The sequence below is a fragment of the Petaurus breviceps genome, unplaced genomic scaffold (genome assembly GCF_028583685.1).
Source record: "Petaurus breviceps papuanus isolate PSGF00001 unplaced genomic scaffold, PetGlider_PUasm1.0 186, whole genome shotgun sequence".
Lineage (NCBI taxonomy): Eukaryota > Metazoa > Chordata > Mammalia > Diprotodontia > Petauridae > Petaurus > Petaurus breviceps.
Genome location: NW_027185798.1, coordinates 40,262,585 through 40,284,794, shown reverse-complemented (window position 1 = coordinate 40,284,794; position 22,210 = coordinate 40,262,585). Strand labels below are relative to the sequence as shown.

The following is a 22,210-nucleotide window of genomic DNA, read 5'->3' as shown; positions in this document are numbered from 1 at the left end:
CCCTGCTAGGTGCGAGACACTCTGCAGTGCTGGGAACAGCGACCTCGGGGACAAAACAATCTGTGCGGGTCCTCGATGTGCTTACATTCCACACGTCGGATACAACGTGGGCAGAGTGCGAAGTGGTAGAGGGTTAGTGGCACGGGGCTGGCGGTTTTCCAGATGTGCTAGCTTGCTGGGAGTAGGTGTCTGGTAAGGCAGGGGGCTCCCAGTGTGCGGGGGCTGTGCCTGAGTGGCGTGCGTGGGGAAGCCCGGGACTCCGCCCCAGTGCCTGCAGGTGGGCAGGGCAGGGCAGGGTAGGGCTGAGCTGCGCTGCGCTGGCTGCGCTCCCGGCGGCTTCTTGGCTTCTGGCCGCGCCGGGCTCGGGCTCTGGATCTCGCTCGCTCACTCTCTCGGCGGCGGGGCTGGGCTCTGGGCTGCGGGGCGGTGCCGGGACAGGAAGCGGAAAGCAGCAGCGGAGCAGCGGCGGCGCTGCGCGGAGCCTCTGCACGGAGCCCAGCGCAGGCCGCAGAGCCGGGGGGCTGCTGGGCGCCGAGACCCCGTGCCGGGGTCGTCCGCACCCGTTGGGATCCAGGTGAGCCCCGGGGAAGACCGAGAGGGACTGGGCCGGGGAACTGAACCTCGAGTAGCGCCTGGGAGAGGACCTCCCGGGGGAGACGCCCCCCACCCCGGGACCCCGCATCTCCCCGCAGCTCCGCTCCGTCCCCGGGACTGCGCTCCCGCCCTCTACCCGGGCTCGGGCCCCGATTCCCTCCTCTCCCAGCCAGGGACCCCTCCCGTCACTGCTGGCTAGGGGACCCCGCCCCATTTCTCTCTTCTCCTGACCCTGGGAACCCCGCTTCCCTCCACTCCCCCAACAGATGTGCCCTCCTTTCCCGCCGCACCCTTCTCCCCGACTCCGCAACCTCACATCTGTACGTGGTGCCAAGATGCCCTTCCCAGCCCCAGTTTCTCCCCTCTTCGTCCTCCCTTCCCACGTCCCTTATCTTGGGGGGTGGTGGTGGCTCGGAGAGGTCTACTCAGGAGCGCAATTTTCGGGACTCCCGGAGCGTGGAGAAACAAGAGCCAGCTTCACGTCCTTGGCCGCATCTCAAGCGGCTTATCCGATGCAGCGGGTCCCAGGGAGGCCTCGGGTGGCCGGAAAGATAGGACTTGGCCGCGTTAGGGCCAGCTCCGGACCTCCAAGAAGAGGGGGACAGAGATCCCCATGGCTTTCCCAGCTAGGCGATGAGCCTGGATTAGAGCATCAGCCCGTGACCCCGGAGCTGCCTAGTCTGAGACTGGGGAGGGGTTGCCCATTTTCACACCTCCCTTATATAACTGAGCCAGCCCTGAAGGCCCAGCCGGCGGAGCCCCGCTGCGCTTCAGGGAGCAACAGGCAGGTAGGAGTTTACTTTCAAAAAACGCCGGGGTGGAGCAGAAATAGGCTGGCGCAGCGCTGAAACCCCTCTTAGGAGAACTCCAGATACACGCTGGGGCAGAGTCAACCGCAGGACAGGACCTCATTTCCTCCCGGAGCCTTTGAACTGCTACAAGAAATGAGGCTAGTAAAAGAAGTGTAAAGAAAGCATTATAAAATTTTAAACGCGTTGGTTCGGGGAGACTAGAGCTCCTTAGGAAATAGGGCCTGGCTGTCCTGGAATCCTACCCTGCTCCCTTCCCCACCTCACATACCTTCCCCCACACCCCATGAGCGAGTGTGTTGTGTGTGTGTGTCTGTGTGTGTGTGTGTGTGTGTGTGTGTGTGCGCGCGCGCGCGCTCCTCGTGGGCAGTTTTTTTTCCCAAGTTTTACCTCTACTCTCCCTAACATTTAGCACAATGGCTTGCGCGTAGTAGGAACTTACATGCTTGTTGAATCTAATTAATTCATTTTTTGCATTACATATCTGCCTCGTAGGCCAAAACCTTATTTAATGAGAGTGTTAGGGGGTACGTTTAGCCGCTAGTTAGAAGGTGTTAGCATGCATATTATGGCGTTTTTTGCTAACTTCATGAGAAGGGCACTGGGAAATGTTTGTATACTTTTATCTACTCTTTTGAAAAGCAAGTAAGCTGTAAAGAATCTGGTGTTTTCACTGACATGTTTTTAAATTTTGCAGGAGCTGCTGAAAAATATTATAACTTGTGTCACTAATCAACAATGCTAATTAGCATTCTCTTTCCAAAGGGTGGGTTGTTTGATTACACGTCTCCTAAGAGTCTTTAAGTGAGATGGCAGAAACTGTCTGAATCTAGGGAGGCATAATTAGCCATTTTATGTAACCACTAATTAGAGTTTTTAGGGTTGAATTAAGTCAGTGTGATATAGTTGGGGCTTTGATTTGTGGGAGGAAGCTTGTTTTACAGTTCAAAGAAACAACACACTCTAATCCGTGCCTATAGCCTTCCCAGATTTGGGGAGCTCCTCAATGTAATTAGAATATGATGTAGGTGGTGTTTCCCCCATGATCATAGGGGACCAATGTGTTGATTCTTAATTTGAAAGTAAAATGTGGTACGAGTTTTTCCAGTGCCACATTTGGAGACATCATTTGCCAGCCAATATACTCTTAGCCCTACATGAATTTGGACTTCTGTGGGAGCGTAAGGATAGTGGCAGTATGATAAATTTAAATTTCAGATCCCTACAAAAAAAAATTAAAAGTAGTTTTGTCCATTGCAAAATAAAAAGCTCTTTAGAGCCTTGCCCTGGCTCCTGTTGCCCCTGGCCCCCCAATGTGTTTTATAATTGAGGCACTCCTGGGCCATATTTGTACCTGTGGGCAGGAGATGAAATTGAAGAATGAATAGAGGATGTTTTTGAAGAATTTATGACTTGGCTATCCACCTGTTAGTCAAGAGGCTTCTCCTATAAGTGCTGTATTACTGTAGAATTTCTAATGAAACTAATTGAATTAGGCCAGTGAGAGTGCCATTTCAGGATGGTGAGGGGGGGAAGGGGCCAGGCCAGCTGCCCCTAAGGGCAGCTTTGACTTTCTTGGGAGGGGCTCTCCATCAGATATCTCCAATTCACTAGCCTGAATGTGTTACTAAGGGTACATGTATGTTTCTCTGCTGTCGGTTTCAATTCTTGTCATCATTATCAACTCTTACTATGCTGAGCCTTCACTGTGTCAGACACCCTAGGGAGTTTGCTACAAAAGAAATGGGAGGCATGGAAGAAGAGGGGGAGGGGAAATAGGAGGCATGGAAGAAGGGAAGGGGGAGAGAGAGAACACACCTGAATAAAAATCATACTAGAGATAAAAATAATATGCTACTCCAAACACAAAAACAGATTCCTAACCACTTACAGCTGTTCAAACACATGTACACCAATGATAAAGGGGTTGCAAAAGGGATTAGAGTGAATGGACCCTAGAGAGATTTCATCTGGGGAAGGAGCTGAAATCTATATTTCAGTGGAGGTGGAAGAAGCCTGCCATTTGCTTTACATGTGACCAAGGCAGAAAAGCATTCATTTAAGAGTGGTTACAGAGAAGCAGCTTGAGTTCTTGAATATGCAATCAGCATCATCCAACATTGTCACCAAGCTAAGAGCTTTGAGCTTGTAGTCAAGCCTGGCATTCGAATCTAGGTTCTCTTGGTAAGGAAGTAGAGAAATCATTTTGCCTCTTGCCTCTGAGGACCTCGACTTTCTCATCTGTAAAATGAACAGTTTGGATATTATTATCCCTAATATCATTTCCAGTCCTAGATTTTATGAGTTGTCTTTATGCTGTAGAACACTGGTCTGGCAAAATTCATGGAGATCCTGGCCATACATTCTCTCTTACCAATCCCATGGCAACATATACTTTCATGTGCTTCTTTTTCCTCAGTTTCTCTGTCTGTCTTCTCCCTCCCCTCTTTTCCCTTTCCCCTCTCCCCCTTGATTCATTATCCTGGCTTTAGGGCATGTGGATCAGTGACAAAGAGGAGTGAAAGGGAATAGATAAGAGAATTTATTTTCAAAATTAATATTATAGCGAAGCAAGTAGTGTACTAAGTTGGAAGTTCCATGAGAGCAGGGCTATGGCTTATCCAAGTAAATCCTACAGTGCCAGCACAGTGGGTGCTTGATGTTTGTCAAGCTTTAAAATTGCATGGTGGTAGATAGCATTCCCTAAGGAAACATAAGTCTTTGACACCATACAGGGAGGTTAATTAATCTCCTGAAGCCCCAGAAGCAGCTAAGTAGTTCAGTGGATTGAGTGTTGGACTTGGAGTCAAGGAATTGTTGTTCAGTCATGTCTGACTCTTTGTGATTCCGTTTGGGGGTTTCTCCATTTGCGGTTTCTTTCTCCAACTCATTTGACAGATGAGGAAACTGAGACAAACACAGTTACATGACTTGCCCAGGGTCACACAGCTAATAAGTGTCTAAAACTGGATTTGAACTCAGGAAGATAAGTCTTCCTGACTCTAAGCCCAGTGCTGTCAACACTGAGCACCTAATCTACCCTCAGATACTTTCTACCTCTGTGACTCTGGACAAGTCACTTAACCTCTGTCTACCTCAATCTCCTTCTCTTTCATATGAGGATAATAATAGCACCTGTCTCCCATGGCTGTTGTAAAGATGAAAGGAGATAGCATAAGTAAAGGGCTTTGCAAGCATTAAAGTGCTATATAAATGCTGGTATTAGTGCTATTTTAAGGCAGCTAAGTGGCTCAGTGAATAGAGCACTGGGCATGGAGTCAGGAAGACCTGAGTTCAAATTTGGCCTTACTAGCTTTGTGACCCTGGACAGGTCACTGAACCTCTCTGTGCCTTAATCCACTAGAGAAGGAAATGGAAACCCCTCTTGTTTCTTTGTTAAGAAAACCCCACAGGAGCAGCCAGGTGGCACAGTGAGTAAAAGCACGGGCCCCAGAGTCGGGATGACCTGGTATTGAATCTGGGCTCGGATACTTAGCACCATACCCAGAAATAACTGGCCATGTAACCTTGAGCAAGTTACTTAACCCCAATTGCTTAAAAAAAAAACAAAAACAACCCATGGATGGACAATATTAACATACTATGGTCCATGGGGTCACCAAGAGTTGGACTCAAAAACAACGGATCAGTCTATCTATTTGTAAAAGGAGTGGATGGACAAAATGGTTCTTTAAGGCCCTTTAATATCTAAGCTATTAGAAAAGTTCTATGCACATTGTACCCAGCTCAGGCAGCTATGATGTATCCATCCGCAGCCTCCCTAACTATAGTTGTCCTCTGGTTTACCAGATCAATGTTTTGGGTTGTAAAGCTAACATAAAACAAATTCTTTTAGATGGCCAGTGGTCAAATAATCATAATGATCATAATGACAAAATGGAAAGATAATTATAAAATTGAAGATGTATTCCCATAGAAAAGATTGTTTTTGCCCCAAGACATAAGGAAAACCCACAAAATACAGTTAAGTTTTTCTAATCCTATATTTAAAGGAGAATCCTGCCATTTGATGTGTTGATGGATACGTGGTTTCTTTGGGGGTGGATACTCCTTGCACAGATGTAGAGGAAGATGGATCTAACCCCCTCATTTTACAGATAAGGATGATGAGTCCTAGAGGGTAAAGGGATTTATCTAAGATCCTATGGTTAATAAGGAACAGAAAGCCAATAAAGAACAGCCTCTGCAGATCACTGTTTTCTCTCTTCCTTCTCTTCTACCATTCTTAGTGGTTATGTTCTATAAATCTTCATAGCATACCTGCTCTGTAGTACTCTGCTGACCTCATTTTTTTAAATTCTCAGATACCAGTGAAGCACCCAGACTGTCCATCTCTTGTCCTATACTTACTTAAAATAGTAGTCATTCAGTTGTTTCAGTCATGTCTGACTCTTTGTGACCCCATTTAGGATTTTCTTGGCAAAGATGTGGGAGTGATTTGCCATTTCCTTTTCCAGCTCATTTTATAGATGAGGAACTTGAGGCAAACAGGATTAAGTGACTTGCCCAGGTTCATATAGCTAGTAAATGTCTCAGGCTGGATTTGAACTCAGGTTTTCCTGACTCCAGACTTGGTGCTCTATCCATTATGTCACCTGGATGCCCTTTCTAGTAGTAGATCTCTTCAATAATATGTTAAAGGGAATCAGATTTGGGGCACACGAATGGGGAAAATAAGATTGGAAAGTCTGGGGGAAGGCAGACTTTCACGTCATTTGTCGAGTGTAAATAACTGGTGGCTTTGCCACCACAATGGTCATTCCACTCGCCTTTGGGTAATTTTTAATTTTGATTGTTCTGAGATTGTCGTGTTTGATGACTCACAGCCATGCGGCCTCACTGAGGCAATGTTGGTCTTAAGAGATGCCCTTTTGTTAGTATCCTACAGTTTGGGATTGTTGAAAACACAGTCTCCCAAATAACACTGCAGCTCATCTTCTTTCTTCTCCGTTCTGGGCATGGTTCACTGTAGACAGGTGACAACTGCATATATAGATTTAGAGTTGGAAAGGGACTGAAGAGGTCATCTAGTTCAGCTCCCTTCTTTTACAGATGAGGAAACTGAGGCCCAGAGTGACATGTGACAATCACATAAATATTAAGTGGCACAGGTGAGATTTGACCTTGGGTCATCTCATTCCAAATTTAGTGCTTTTTCCACTGTATGATAAGATACGTGCTTTTCTTGAAGACTGTACCCCCAGATGGTCTGTCATGCTGGAAAGCCTTGAGAAGGACCCCAGAACCAGACTCCCTATTTTGAAGGACCAGCCTAGTAAATTTGGAGAGGCTTTCCACCAGTACAATGGCTGTGTGTTCCTTCCTGTGTGTACCCATGTGACCACTCACAGGTTCATTTGACGGACTTCTTGCCTAGCAACATGTTATACCATAGTCTGGGCAATTTGTATTTTTCATCTCCTTCATTACAGGCAGCAATGGTGGAAAGGAAAATGTCTTTCACATTTCTATGGATTTCATTAAAGAGGCATCATTGTGTCCTGGGGCTCAATACAGCCTGTACAAAGTCGTTTGTGATTAGGAGCATTTGGACAACCTCCACATGAATAGGGCTTGGATTTTACTCAGGGCTTCTTCTTCTATGACATCAAATTACCCATTAAAGGGGAGTTGGGAGTGGAAGAAATCCAGTAATACTGCTCAAAAGAACTTATAAGGATGAGTACTGTATCCTAAATTGTTATACTGGGAAATCAACCGCAAGAGAATGTGGATATGCTTGACTTTTCAAATTCAGTCTGTGGTTTTGTATGCTCTTCCCAAGGTAGATAGGCCCCTTTAAAACCTAGCCAAACAGAAACTCTTTGTTTGAAAGAGAACGGCAGCTTTTCAACTCATATTTTTATCTCTTCATTATTGATGAGAGCTACTTTATTTTTGCTGCTGTCACTTCCCACAATTCTTTAACCCCCCTCACTATAAATTTCTATTCACTTAGACTGGTATCTATGATCTCATTATTTAAAAAAAAATGTTTTGATCACTGTGTATCAATATAATTGGTCTCCTATGTTATCCTATGTATTTTATTAAAACATTATTCCGAGGGGCGGCCAGGTAGCACAGTGAGTAAGAGCGGCCCCAGAGTCGGGATGACCTGGGATCAAGTCCGGGCTCTGATACTTAGCACCACACCCAGAAATAACTGGCCGTGTAACCTTGAGCAAGTTACTTAACCCCAATTGCTTTAAAAAAACAAAAACATTATTCCGAGAAGGGATCTGTAGGCTTTACCAGACTGTCAGAGGAGTCTGTGGCCCCAGAAAGGTTAGGAACCCCTGATTTATTCTTTAAGTGGTACTCACCTCTGTTTCATGTTAGTGGATATGACTTGAGGGAAAATACTAGGAGGAACCACTGAACTCTGCTTTTCAGTTAATAAAGGGTAAGAAAGTCCTTCCTGAGATGTTTGCCTTTTGGTTCCAGAATCTAAATTGATGTTGCTGCTGTTCAGTCATTTTTCAGTTGTGTATGACTCTGCATGATTCTTTTTGGGATTTTCTTGGCAAAGATACTGGAATGGTTTGCCATTTCCATCTCTAGCCATTTTACAGATGAGGAAACTGAGGCAAATAGTGTTAAGTGACATGTCCAGGGTCACACAGCCAGTAAGTGTCTGGGGCCAGATTTGAACTTGGGAAGATAAGTCTTCTTGACTCTAGACATGATACTCTATCTACTGTGCCACCTAGCTGGTCCACAAATGGATGTCAACCAAGACAGATATATGGTCTATATCTCTTCTAACACCACTGTGGATAAAATTGCCTATACTATCCCCTAAAATTGACATGTTCAAGAAATAACATGAGGCCTATAGGCAGTCCCTGTCTCAGTATCCCCTTTGGTGCTTGGAGATCCTTGAAAGGTGGTGAGTACCGGGGGTTTAGTCAACAAACATTTATTAAGCACCTACTATGTGCTAGGTACCATGTGTAGCATGAGGGGATATAAAAGAAGGTAAAAGACAGTCCTTGCTCTCAAAGAGTTTACAACTTACATATACAATTTTGTGGCAGAAAGATAGATACAGGATCAAGTGGAAATAATTGGTAAAGGGAAGGCACTGGCTTTAAGGAAAATCGGGAAAGGCTTCTTGTAGAAGGTCTGGTCTTAGCTGAGACTTGAAGCAAGCCAGGGAGAGCAGGAGGCAGAGATGAGCAGGGAGAGACTTCTAGGCATGGGGGGCAGCAAATGAAAGGGCCCAGAATTGGAAGATGGAGGATCTTGTTCAAGGTACCACAAGGAGCCCAGTATCACTGGATCGCAGAGTAAATACAGCAAAGTTAAGGTGTAAGAATTCTGAAAGGTTGGGGGAAGGTCATGTTATGAAGGGCTTTGAACACCAGAAGATTCTATATTTGAGAGGTAATAGGGAGCCACTGGCATTTGTTGAGTAATGGAGGGACAGGTGACAGGGGAAGATTTGTACTTTAGGAAAATCACTTCGGTAGCTAGGTAGGAGATGGATTTGAGTAGGGAGAGGCTGTGGCAGGGAAGCTAGCCAGCAGGTTGTGGCAGTAGTCCAGACTTGAAGTGCTGAAGGAATTCAGCAGGGATGTGACAAAGGTAAGATTGAAAGGGCTTGGCAACAGATTGGATATAGGGTGTGAGAGAGAGTGAGGAGTTGAAGATGATGCCTAGGTCCCAAGCCTGGGTGACTTGGAGGATGGTCGTGCCCTCAACACTCACAGGGAAATTAGGAAGAGGAGAGGGCTTGGGGGGAAATAGAATGAGTTCTTTTCAGACATGTTGAGTTTAAGATGTGTATGGGACACGCAGTTTAAGATACCCACTAGGCATGTGGGAGATGCAAGTGTGGAAGTTAGGAGAGAGGGTGTAGGACCAGAGAAGATCTGAGATGATATTTGAATCAGTGGGAGATGGAGCTCACCAAGTGAAATAATAAAGAGGGAGAAGAGAAGAGGTTCTAGAACAGAGTTCTACAGGACTCCCAGTTATGGGTTGTGGCCTGGATGAAGATCCAGCAGAAGAAACCGAGGAATGGTCAGACAGGTAAGAAGAGAACCATGGATGTTTTTAGGCACAGAAGGGAAGCAAACAACCAGTAAATAGGGAGAGACTGACCTGAGATTGGGGATGATGGAGCAATCTGCTGGAAAAGTCAGGATGATGAGATCATCCAGTTCCTAGCACAGTGCCTGGCACACAGGCACTTAATAAATGTTCATTTATTGATCGATTGATCATTTGTGAATGTAGAGGGGTTTCCCTTGGCAAGGACGGGGGCTACCTCATTCATGTGAAGCAGGGATAAATAGGAGTAGCCATTGGGGAAGGCATATGAGAGATGTGAGATGAGATAAAAGGGAGAAGTTCTTGGCAATAACCTCAGTTTTTTTCAGTGAAATAGGAGGCAAGGCTCTTAGCAGAGATGATGTGGAGTAGAGTTCTTATGGGAGATTTGAGAAACAATGAAAAGATTTGTGAAAACCTCAGAAATGAACATGATATTGACTTGATTAAGGAGGTGTAAAAGGATTGCTTTGCAGCAGGGAGGACCCAGTTGAGATTATATAACTCAAATTTGTCATGGACCCACGCAGTAGGGATTTGTGATATTCTCCAGCTTTGTTCAGTAGCCTGGAAGCAAAGGCAACAGATGGTGAGGATGATCTAAGGCTGAGGTTTTCAGGGCAAGATCGGCTCTAGGATAAAAGGTCGAGGGACTACAGAGATAAAGAAGATCGAGTTGAACAGTTTTACTAAGATCAAAATGAAGAAGGGAGCAAAGCCTAACCCGTATTGAATGGCCTCTTTTTACACCATCTGTAAAAATGGAGTAGATTGGATTAAATGATCTCCAAGATCCCTTTAGCATTCTATTATTTATACATCTATTATCTATTTCTAGCCCAACAATTTTATGATTCCAAAACCAGATTGTTCCCGATGTATACTGGGGTCTGTCACAACATCTTTTGATCCTGTGTTTATACTCTCCTCCCTTCCCCTACCCCTCCTGCTATAAATCCCATTAATATTTGTGGGTATTAGATTATAAACTCTTTGAGGGTAGGGCCTGACCCTCTTTCACTTTTCTTTGCATCTCAGTGCTTAGCACCTGTGCCTGGCACTATAAATGTTAGTTGAGTTCTCCTTTTAGCTTTATTGTATTACTTCTGGGAGCTTTGTTAGGACCTTACCTGCACAACAAATTGTCTTGTAAATACCACAGTTGCAATGATAACCTTCAGGGCATATTTCCTGCTTAAGTACAGCTGACCTCTAGTCCTGACTCTCAAGTCTGTTTTTAAATAAATTAAACTGAGATTTTATGGGTTCAGTGCTCTCTTTATCTTCCTTCCTTTTCCTTAATTTACAGTCAGACTTAATTAGCTCTGCATTTTTCTCACTGGAGCGCCTGTAAATTCTTTGACCAGGAATGGTACCTTAGAGGTTGGATTGGTTTTTGTGTTCTCCTGACTTGAGCTGACCCAGGGCTGATTAAGGGAAGGAGGGAAAGGGAATGGTCATTTTTTAAGTTCTGTGTCCTATGTGTTGGGCATTTGCAAAGCAGTTTACAAATAGTACCTCATTTGATACTCACAACAATCCTGTGAGGGAGGTGCTGTTATTATTTTCATTTTATAATTGAGGAAACTGAGGCAGCCAGTGGTTAAGTGACTTGCCCAGGATCACACCACTAAGTTCTCGAGGCTTGATTTGAACTCAGGTCTTCCTGACTCCAGGCCCAATGTTCTATCCATTTTTTTTTTTTTTTACCTAGCTCCCTCTGTGGATTGTGGAAATGGATGGGAAGGGGGAATGAATGAATGAATGAAAAAGCTTTCTTTAAATGTGTACTCCTTGCCAAACATTGGTAAGTCCTCTGAATTTTTGGTCATCTCAGTTGTATCTGACTCTAAATATTGGGGTGGTTTGCCATTTACTTCTCCAGATCATTTTACAGATGAGGAAATTGAGGCAAACAGGGTTAAGTGACTTGTCCAGGGTCAGGAAAATGAGTCTTCCTAATTCCAGACCTGGCACTCTAGTTACCCCAAATGCTGAGAATACAAATGCAAACTCAGAGATAACCCTTGCCCTCCAGGAGATTGCATTTTAAAAGGTAGAAACAACATAGATTGGAGTGTGGTAGCCAGGGAAAGCTACTTTGGTTTGGAAAGTTAAGGGCGTAGAAGGTTGAAACATAAGGATTCCATCCTAGAGTCAGGGCCCATTTGAACTGAAGAAATCAGAGAATGTAATGGATAGATAACAGCCAAGTTGCTGTAGGGTCCCAAAGAAGTTCGGAGTGTCTGTGCTTGGTTATCCTTTTACAAGGTGATCATGTTCTTTGTCCGATTTAATGGAATTTGAACTTAGCTGGCCAGATTTGTCAATTACTTGGTGACCTCTATAAAACAAGACACCAAGAGCAGAGGTTCTTAACCTTTCTGTGTGTCATATGTCCAAGGACGTGCTGGTAACATTTAACAACTGGATTTTTTTTTAAAAAAAGGAACATTGGACATACTTTTAAATTTAATCTTCATTATTAACATCTTCTGCATCACTTTCTTAAGTCTACACAACAATACAATTTAAATCAAGCTCTAATTTGTTGTGTTTGCTATTTTCCAAGATGTAAATGCTCACATTGAAAATGTAACAGTTGGCTTTAGCAGGTTTGAGCTGGCTCCATGAATGGAGGCCTTTAGCAATCTGGTGAAGCCTGTGGATGCCTTCTCAGAATAATGTTTTTAAATACACCAAAATAAATTACATTGAATTATAAAGGAAGCCAACTATTTAGAAGTATAATTATAAAAATGTTTTAAAACAAGTTCTTGGACAACAGGTTAAGAGCTCCTATTCTAGGGAGGCGGTGGGGGCATGGTCAACATAATGTCAAGGAGAGTGAACTTTGGTAGCAGAAAACATAGCCAGCAATGAAAGAAGAACCCAGTCTTTGAAAGTAAATCATCTCTCCTGGGGAGCTGGAATTTCTCCCTCTTCCACCTAATCCCCATAACTTTGGCCGTAGAATATTGTAGCTTAGGTCCTTGTCTATACCCAGAAGGAAATAAACCCAATCAATCAAGGACGTTAGACAGGAAGGAGCTTCATGAGTTCAGAGGACTCTGGGCTTTAGCAGCATAGCTGTTTAGGACAGGTCCATGGGACCCAGCAGAGCTACTCATGAAGGAGCTATTCTCAGGGGAGCAGCATAAGGAGACAACCAGAAGGGAAAGGCAGTTTGGACCTGCAGTGTTGGGATGGGAGGTGCCTGGGCCATGTTGTGGTAGAGTGTGAAGCTCCAGGTTTATGGGGATAATATTTTATACTTATACTCTGATGCTGTCTACCCACTGGAAACTTGGACTCCTGCCCTGGCTCCCTCAGATCTGATAGTTGAGCAAAAGCTTTATATAGCTGGGGCCTAGGGCTCCGTGCTGCTTCCTGGCTGATCCCCTCCTCCCCTCCCCCTCCCATCCTTGCTCATAACTTGTATTCCCAGTACATAGTATGGTGCCTGGCACACAGTAGGTGCTTAATAAATTCACTCAATTTATCTTCTTTCTATCTATCTACTGCTCTTGCTGTGTGATGCAGTTAATACCATTGCTAATTGGTTAACTACTGAAGACAAATAAACCAAGGGCTGTTCATGCACTAACATTAGGAATGCAGACATACTGAAACAGTACCTTCCTACTCTGATGGTTCTGAAAGAGAAGAAACAATACATACTCAGATAAGTCCAGTTCTCCCTCCTACATCGTGGGGATTAGGGGTGTGCACCCCATGATCTGGAAAATCCCAGTAAAATTGTTTGACCCTCTCTTCATACCAGAGAGGGAGTCTGAATTATTATGGTATTAAAAGATAAAATATGTTGATATTATACAATACTATATACATGTTTTGTGCATTTCTGAATTTCTAAACTTTTTCTGTGTCATCTGATGGTCTTCATGTGTAGTCTGCAGCTTCCACAAAGCCCCCCAAAATTCCCATTTAATTTCTTATGCTGACCCATGGTCTCTTGAAACTATGATGGAGGAAGTCATGACGTGGAAGGGATCATTGTATCTGCAAAATAAATATGGTGCCCCCTCTGAGGATTCTACCACTCCCTATTCATGGTTGCATTTGGCAGGACCATAGAAGGCAGCTTCCCTAGGTTCAAGTTCAAGTTTCAGGGCCAGGGGCTGTCTCCTATTTGTGTTTGTATCATTGACAGGGGTGAAGTTAATTTTGGATTCAAAGGGCCACACTTGAGGACCTACAGGGCCACATGTGGTCTCGAGGCCACAGGTTTCCACCCCTTACCAGGGGTCTAATGTCTAGTACAGGGCATAATGTCTAGTACACAGTAGACTCTTGATAAATGCACATTGAATTGAAATATACTTCACACACTTTGTGGGTAGGAAGATGAAGATTGACAAAGAACCATGAGAGAAATAGGAGGAAAAATAGGGAAAAGCAGTGTTACAGAACCCAAAGGAGAAGGGCATGGTCAACACAGTGTCAAAGTCCTAGTCATGTCAAAGGTGCAGGAAGATCAGAGAAGATGAGGCTTGAGAAGAGACTTGGATTTGGCACTTAGAAGGTCTTTTGTGAGTAGAAGGGTGACAGCATAAGCCAGGATGGGTGGGAGGGGGCAGGTGGGGGGGGGGTTGGTGATGGTGAGCCTCCCACCCAGGTGGGAGGGAATAGTGAGTGTAGCAGTAGAAGGCACGATGGAGGAGGGGCTAGTCTGAATTCTCCTCTCTAATTCTTCTCCTCGACTCCCTCAAAGATGTAGTGGGTGATTCTTTTCATACAACTTTTACAGACATTTTCGTATTTCATCCTCATAATGTTGTGAAGAGGCCATACTGCAGTTTTGTAAACAGACACAGAAAAGTGATTTATCTACAGCCACACTGTTAAGAACTTAGACCAGAGGTAGGGAAACCTTCGACCTCAAGGCCACATGTGACCCTCTAAGTCCTCAAGTGTGGCCCTTTGATTGAATCCAAACTTCACAGAACAAATCTCCTTAATAGAATGATTTGTTGTATAAAACTTGGACTCAGTCAAAAGGCCACACTAAAGGGCAGTTTCCTCACCTTTGATCTAGGCCTTCTAAATCCCCAAACCTCGGGGCAGCTAGGTGATGTAGTGAGTAGAGAACCAGCTCTGGAGTCAGGAGGATCTGAGTTCAAATTCGGCCTCAGACACTTAACATTCACTAGCTATGTGACTCTGGGCAAGTCACTTAACGGCAATTGCCCTGCCTCCCCCGACTCCAAAAAAAAAAAAAAGACAAAAACTAAATCTCTAAACCTGGCTCTTTCCAACCGAAATGTTCCTACTTCATAGTTCATCACTCAGTCTGTTGTACCTCACTGACATGAGATGGTAGGGTTAGAAAAGAGTCTAAGATAAAGGAAAGCTTACTTTTCATGACATAATGTAGTTCTATGGCAGCGATGGAATTATAAAGCTAAATTTCCTTGGGAAGTTTGTGGTAAGATGAAGGGAATCCCCTCTTGATTTTGGGGGAAGGTTCTTGGGCTGTTTTTGCTTGGAGCGATTTTGGAGGCTCTAATGTTTTTCTAAATGAGTAGGGCTGATGCTGCTTTTGTAAAATTCAGGGATTGGATCAGAAGATGTATCTCTCAAATCTCTCCCACCAAGTGATCAGTAGTCATGTATTATTCATCTACAGTGTCATCTGTACCATGCTCAACTTTGGAGCTGCAGAGACCAAAAAATGGAGAGGAGGAGGAGGAGAGAAAAAAGGAATCCCTGTCATCAAGTTTTTCTTCCTTTCATTTAGGGTGTGTGTGTGTAAATACAAACTAAGTATATGTATATACATATACATATATAGTATGTATATACACACATATATATAGTATGTATATATGTATACACACATATATACACATACATATATATGTATATATGTAAATACAAACTAAGTATAAGATAATTGGGGACCACTTGTCATTTGGGGGAAAGAGAGGATCAGGAAAGGTCCTGGGTAGAAGGTAGTTGACCTGAACTTTGAAGAAAGCTGGGGATTCAGTGTGGTATAATGGAAAGGACACTGGCTCTGGAGGGAATAATGCCTAATAAATTTGGAAAGGAAGACTGGAGGCATATTGGGAGGGGCTTTATGAGCTAGCAGAGGAGCTCATATTTTTTCCTAAGGTAATAGGGAGTCACTGAAATTTCTTGAGTGTGGGAGTGATACAGTCAAACCTGTGCCATAGGCATATCATTTTCACAGTTGTATAGAGGTTAGATTGGAGTAGTTCATGTAAGAGGTGATAAAGTCCTGGATTTGGAGGTGACCATGTGAATGGAGAAAAGAGAACTGATGTAAGAGATGTAACAAGAGAGAATTGATGAGACTTGGTAATTGATCAAATATGGGGAATTATGGAGAATGAGGGGTCTTAGGGAGAGTGAGGGGTTGGACATAATTCCAGGGGCAGGAATCTGGGTGAGCTAAAGGATTGTGGTCCCTTCTTAGAAGCAGGGCATTTCAGAAGAAGGGGTGAGATCAGGGGAAAGGTTCCATTTCACACATCCTGAAGTTGAGATGCCTATAAGGGAGATGTAGAGTAGGCAATTGATAGTACCGTGTTTCCCCGATAATAAGACACTGTCTTATTAATTTTTTTGGACAGAAAAACACCAGAGGGCTTATTTTCAGGGGAGGGCTTATTTTAATGAACATTGACAGCAATTTTAATAAACAGGTAAATGTGAACAAAAAATGTACCTTTATTCAATAATGAATTCAATAAAGAACAGGATGACGCGCTCACTGCTGCAGCTCTGATTGGATGCAGGTCAGAGCGCGGCATGTGTTTCACCCGGGGGGGGGGAGGACGGTGCATACAGAGGGTACCGTAATGTAGCGTGTAGCACAGGGGATCACCTTCACTACAGTAGCAATCTCAATAGGGCTTATTTTCGGGGGAGGGCTTATTTTAGAGGAATCTTACACAGTAAGGGGAGGGCTTATTTTCAGGATAGGTCTTATTATCGGGGAAACATGGGTATAGACCTGTAGCTTAGGAGGGAGAAGAAAGATGTACAGATCTGGGAGTCATTTGCACAGAGATGAAATTTGAGCCCATGGGAGCTGATGAGATACTGAGAGGGTGAGAAATGAAGAGGTTCTGGGATAGATAACTCAGTTAAGGGAAAGGATGTGGATCCTGTATTTCTGTAAATATCTTCAGCAGAAATGACATATCTTAAAAATTAGCAGTTTTATAGGTTGTTAAAATATATCAGAAAGGGTGTGCCAGTCTATAGAATTTGTATAGACAGTTGGATACAGGGAGACAAGCCTGCTTCCAGAGTTGAAGGTGTCAGCTGTAGTCAGGGCAGCTTGCCTCCATCTCCTCTCCACTTGGCCCTGAGTTTGCAGTCTTTATTTTCCATGACACGTACATAGCTCATTGCAGTTGTCTGTGTCTGCTGTTCCAGCTCCCATATGGAGCTTCGGACAGGAGCTGTTATGTTTGGATGGTGATGTAAGGAAAGCAGATGACAGATGGAACATGGTTCCAGTGTGGTGGGATGCAAGGAAGGAAGCAGGGCTTTTAGATTCCCGAGGGTGGGTTCTTTCCTTTTCCAAGAATTCAGGGGTTTTAGCATTTTGCTGCACTGACTGCAAGAAAGATCTGTGTACAGTTGCTAAGGTTAGTAAAACTGGCAAGGGTGTATTCAGGACACGTTTTGTGCTGAAAACTACCTCACTGGTGGTGGGGGGGGTGGGTGTTGGGTGTAGATAGAATAGTAGAGACTTATGGAAAAATCAATGGATTTGGAGCCAGAGGACCTGAATGCAAACTTCACTGATGCCCTTTTAGTACCCATGTGACTGTGGGCAACTTACTAGTAAGAATTTATCGAGTGAATATGCTGTGGCCAGCTATATGCTAGCAGCTAAGGAAACAACAATAAAAACAAACAAGCAAACCCTGGTTCCTGCCCTCAAGTAGCTTACATTCAATTGGGTTGGTACAACATTTACATGGTTTGGTAAATATAATTTGACAAAGAACCGTGAGAGAAGTAGGGGGGAAAATAGGGAAAAGCAGTGTTACAGAAACCAAGGGAAGCAAGGAGGAAGCAAGCCCAAAAATGTGTCATAAAAATAACGCTACAAAAACAATAAGAAGAAAATGCAAAAAAATTGAATTTAGCCTTAAATAAATACTGCTACTACTACCACTACCACCACCACCACCACCACCACCACTACAACAACTACTACTACTACTACTACTACTACCACCACAACCACACTTATATAGCACCAAGTACTTTCTATAAAATCATCTTATTCAATCCCCTCAACCAGAGGTCAAATATATTACCCACAACATTCCTGAATACGTGACAAAGCAGATTAAAATGTAACTGGGAAATATTTAACAAAATTAATAAAAACACATTAAAACATAGATGATATTACATTTTAAAACTAAATCAATATGTGACTGCAGGAGACTTCATGTAGGCAGTAGGGGCTCTCACCCCTGCCTTCAACTACTGTATCTGGGATAGGTGTGATTAGACTGGTTTTATAAATGAAAACAGGCTTATCAGTCACACAATGTCTGAGGTAGAATTCATACTCAGGTCTTGTAACTCTTAAAACAGAAGTCTTTCTGTTGTACCATGCTTCCTGGAGATAGGTCAAAGATGAAGGGAAGTTTGAATAGCATGATATAGGTAGGATTTAAACTCAAGTTATTATGATTTGGAGTCCAGTGTTATTCCAGCTTCAACTCTATGATCCTATCATTCCCAGATATCTCTTAACTGATAAATGATGAGGGTGTATTCGTTCATTGTCATGTGCCAATTGGGAAGCCAGTTAGCCAGTAAAATTAAATGCCTACTCTGTGTCAGGCACTGTGGTAAGCACTGGGGATACAAAGGAATGCAAAAGACAGTCCATACCTTCCAGAAAACGTATGTTCATTCATTCACCTGAAGAGGACCAGTGACATCATGGGATATCTTAATTTGCTTGTGAATTGGATTTAAGCAAGGAAGAATTTGCACAAAGTCCTCAGTCTTGTACTCTCTTCCAGAGTCATTGAAGTCCAGACAACACACACATACACACACGCATATATACAGGATAAATTTGAAACCATTTACAGAGGGAAGGCATTCGAAATAAGGGAGATTGAAGACATCTCTTCTTGCTTCAAATGAGAGATTTGGGGGTGGAGGGAAGATGGCTTGGCAGGTTAATGGTTTGTTCTTCATATATGGCATGTGTGTGTAGTAAAGCTGGAGCTGGATACCTTTCTAGATGCCTAGATAACATTAATATTAGCCTGACTCTCTCTACTTCTTAATCTAAATACTCTGTAATCAGAATTCAGAATATTGAGTTGCTGCTGATTGGATGATGCTGCTGATGTAATATTTCATTTTTCCCCTTTTAGGTGAATGTTGCAGGTTAAGGCGTCTCTTCCATAGCCGTTCTCGAGTCGAAGAGTTGGAAGAGGACTCCTCCAATAACCAGGCTCCTCCCCCGTGTCTCTAGAGAGCCATCGGTGAAAAGTACCAAAGTGGTGGTTGTTTTCTCCCAAGGAAAACCAATACCTGCCCCTTCCCCAAGGGCACGGTGCCCTCTGCTATGGATACCGAATCCACCTATTCTGGATATTCTTATTATTCCAGTCACTCCAAGAAATCTCACAGACCGGGGTAGGTAAACTTTATTGATTATTCACCTCTTCCTTCCAGTGTGTGTTCGAGTGTTACCTCCACCACTGATGCTGTTGAAATTGTTTCACAGGTTCAAACATTTCAAACCAGAGTGCCGTAGAGTTGGTAGAGCCGGGAGTTTATCTCCCTTGACAATACGGGTAACTGGATCCTGAAAGAGCTTTTAAAATGCATGAGGAGTAACTACCCCGCCAAATTAGATTTTCTAGCAAAAGACAGTGGATGGCCTCTTGTTCTTTTCCTAATTGATTTTAGATGAAGGTTCTTGCTTCCACTGCAATGTTTCTTCCAGTTGGAAGTAGTTCTCTGAGGGGACCACTCCTCTCTTTTAACAATTAACCAAAAATGTAAATGAAAAGGGAAGGTGTTAATTTGCTTTCTTTCCTGTTGGGGGATGTTCCTGTTGACTATGCGTGGGTTAGAAGCTGTACTTTGAAGTTCATTTCTTTGTAGCTGTGTTGGGTCCTAAGATCATAGATTTAGCCTTTGAAGTGACTTTTGGGGATCATTTGTCCAACTCGTTCATTTGACACATGAGGAAACTGAGCCCCGGAGAAGGAGAGTGACCTGGTACAAGGCACAGAAGAGGAAGAGCTGGGATTTGAAACCAGGCCATCTGATTGCAAATCCAGAGCTCTTTCCATTACACCAATTGCTTGAGCAGGGCCATTCATTCTGGCTGTTCTTGTGACCCTAGCCTACATCAATATAGCCCTCCTGGGTGATGTAGCCTGTGACTATGGAACAAAGGTCTTTTCTCTGAGCAAAGCTTTCTGGCCTACATAAGGTCTATATCAAAACAGTGCTCGACCTCTTTAAGGCTATTATGACTGATGGAGCTAATTTTACTCAGATCAGTGGGAGGGTATGTTTGACATGGTGCTACCATGGAGTGCTCTGTTAAGCCTTGGTAAGCCTCTGAACTTCTAATAAGATCTTGTAGTGTTGGTTACTGTAGTGGATGGGGCTAGTACAATGCCTTAGTTCCCATCCTGCTTCAGAATCAGTCATCGAAATCTTCGGTTAGGGCTAGGAGAAAGCTAAAGTCATAGGCCACCATGGTCAGAAGACTGAAAAAAATAAACAAATTGGAGAGGCATCATGGTGCAGTGGAAAGAAGCAAGCAGAAGTCTTGGCCAGGTTTTAGCTTTGGTCTTGCTGCTTACAAGCGTGTAACTTTGGATAGGTCAGTCTCTTGATCATGGGTTCTCATCCACGAAATGCTTTACTGACTTTTCAGGGAGTTTTGAGGCACTTCAAATGAGATAATGTACGTGAAAGCACATTGTTAATATTGTTGTTCTCTATTATAAGTAAAATGATGGGGCAACATGGAATAGGGAGCAGAAGTCTTCCTGAAGAATAAGGAAGACCAGAGAGTAATGCCTCAGATATCTATTGACTCTGTGACCCCGGAGCAAGACCCTTAACCCCTCAACTCTATCAGGTAACTCTCTAAAGGCTACAAATTTGGAGAAAGTGCTAATCTGTTGGTAGACACAATTTCCTCCTTCAGGGAAGCTTCCCTTCATAGATGAAATTATAGACTTAGTCTCCAGACTTGTTATTATAATACACTATGCACTTCAGAGCCTAGAAAAGACTTTTCTTTTTTTTTTAAATGCTTTATTAACTTCTGATTTACATCATTCATTTCTACCAGATTTTCAATTACAAATTTTTTCCCTGTTTTTCCCCTACCCACCTCCCCAAAATAGCAGTCCCATAGGATATCCCCTCCTCCAGTCTACTCTCTCCCATATTTTCTCCCATACCCCTTTCGACTTTGAAAAGACTTTTCTCATAGAAATGGGAGTTAAAAGGGACTAAGGGGCAGACTTAGAACCAAAAGCCCCCAACCTAAAGTTTTGAAATATTAGTTTGAATTGAATATTTTGATATTTTTCAGATAATTCATAACAAAACAAAATTTATTACAACACAGAAGATGCTGGAACTCTGGAAGCCCTTTCAGGTGATGAGGCAAGTTAGGCAATAAATAAATGTAAACAATTGGATAAACATCTCAAAATGCTGGTAACAGCTTCAGTCTTAAGTCCTTAGAACTGCCTAGGAAAGCATGTACCTTGTCAACATATTCACCTTTCCTTTTCTTCCCCAAAATTATATAAAACAGAATTTTGAGGGATTTAATAATTGCTTGTGCTTTTTTGTTTGTTTGTTGAAAGAGGGGAAAGTAGGGCTTTCAATGATGAGTTACACCATTTCTTAGCCTGGAATTTCCCATTCTCTAACCTCATGCAGCCTGTTGACATCTAAGCCAGTCTTCATGGCTTGGCTGAAATATCACCTCTTCCATGAAGCCCTTCCCTCTCCTTCTGTTTTCTTGAAGTAATCCCTGATCTGATTTTGTAGCATGTATACCTTTCTTATATACATATCCTATTTTAATTGATATTCTATTTACTTGTATAGGAAACTCATCACCCCACCCCCCAGATGCTTATAATAGTTAACACTTAAACTTCGTGTTTGAGGTTTACTGAAACAGTTTCCTCACAGCAATCCCATAAAGTTGGTAGTACTAGTACCCTCCCCATTTTACAGATGAGATAACTGACACCTGAAACAGTTAAATGGCTGGCCCAGGATCCTCTAATTATGTGCTAGAGGCAGCACTTGAACCCAGAACTCTGACCTCAAGAACTCTGACCTCAAGACTGAAATACTAGGAAAACATTGTGGTGTGGTGAAAAGAATGCTAAGATTTGACCTAGAGGACCTGTGTTCAAAACATGGCCCTGACACTTAATATCTTTTTGACCTTGGGTGAGTCGCTCGCTTTTCCTCATTTGTAAAAAAGAGAGGGAGTTGAAGATAAAGCCTCTTTAAAGTCCGTTGCTGCTCTAAACCTGTGAATCATCCCAAAGGTGATCAGCCCTATACTTTGCAAATAGGCATTAGCTGTGGTTGAGTGAATAATCCTTTGCTATTCCCCAGGTTCAGTCTGAGTGGTACACTCTCATGAATATTAAAGGATCTTGGCCCTAGTCTTTGGCCTTCTGAGA

At 43.3% G+C, this 22,210-nt stretch overlaps 1 protein-coding gene across 2 annotated transcripts in view; it reads left to right on the top strand.

Annotated features, from left to right (window-relative positions):
- Positions 1-424: 424 nt before the first annotated feature.
- Positions 425-22,210, top strand: part of VANGL1 (VANGL planar cell polarity protein 1) — a 70,176-nt gene continuing 48,390 nt past the window's right edge. Inside the window, exons 1-2 of one of the 2 annotated variants that reach the window (XM_069090271.1) lie at positions 425-574; positions 18,896-19,160. In XM_069090271.1, coding sequence (XP_068946372.1) covers positions 19,090-19,160 — 71 coding nt within the window. In that variant the 5' untranslated portion in view covers positions 425-574; positions 18,896-19,089. The remainder of the gene's footprint in view (positions 575-18,895; positions 19,161-22,210) is intronic. The other variant, XM_069090272.1, reaches the window with a different exon arrangement.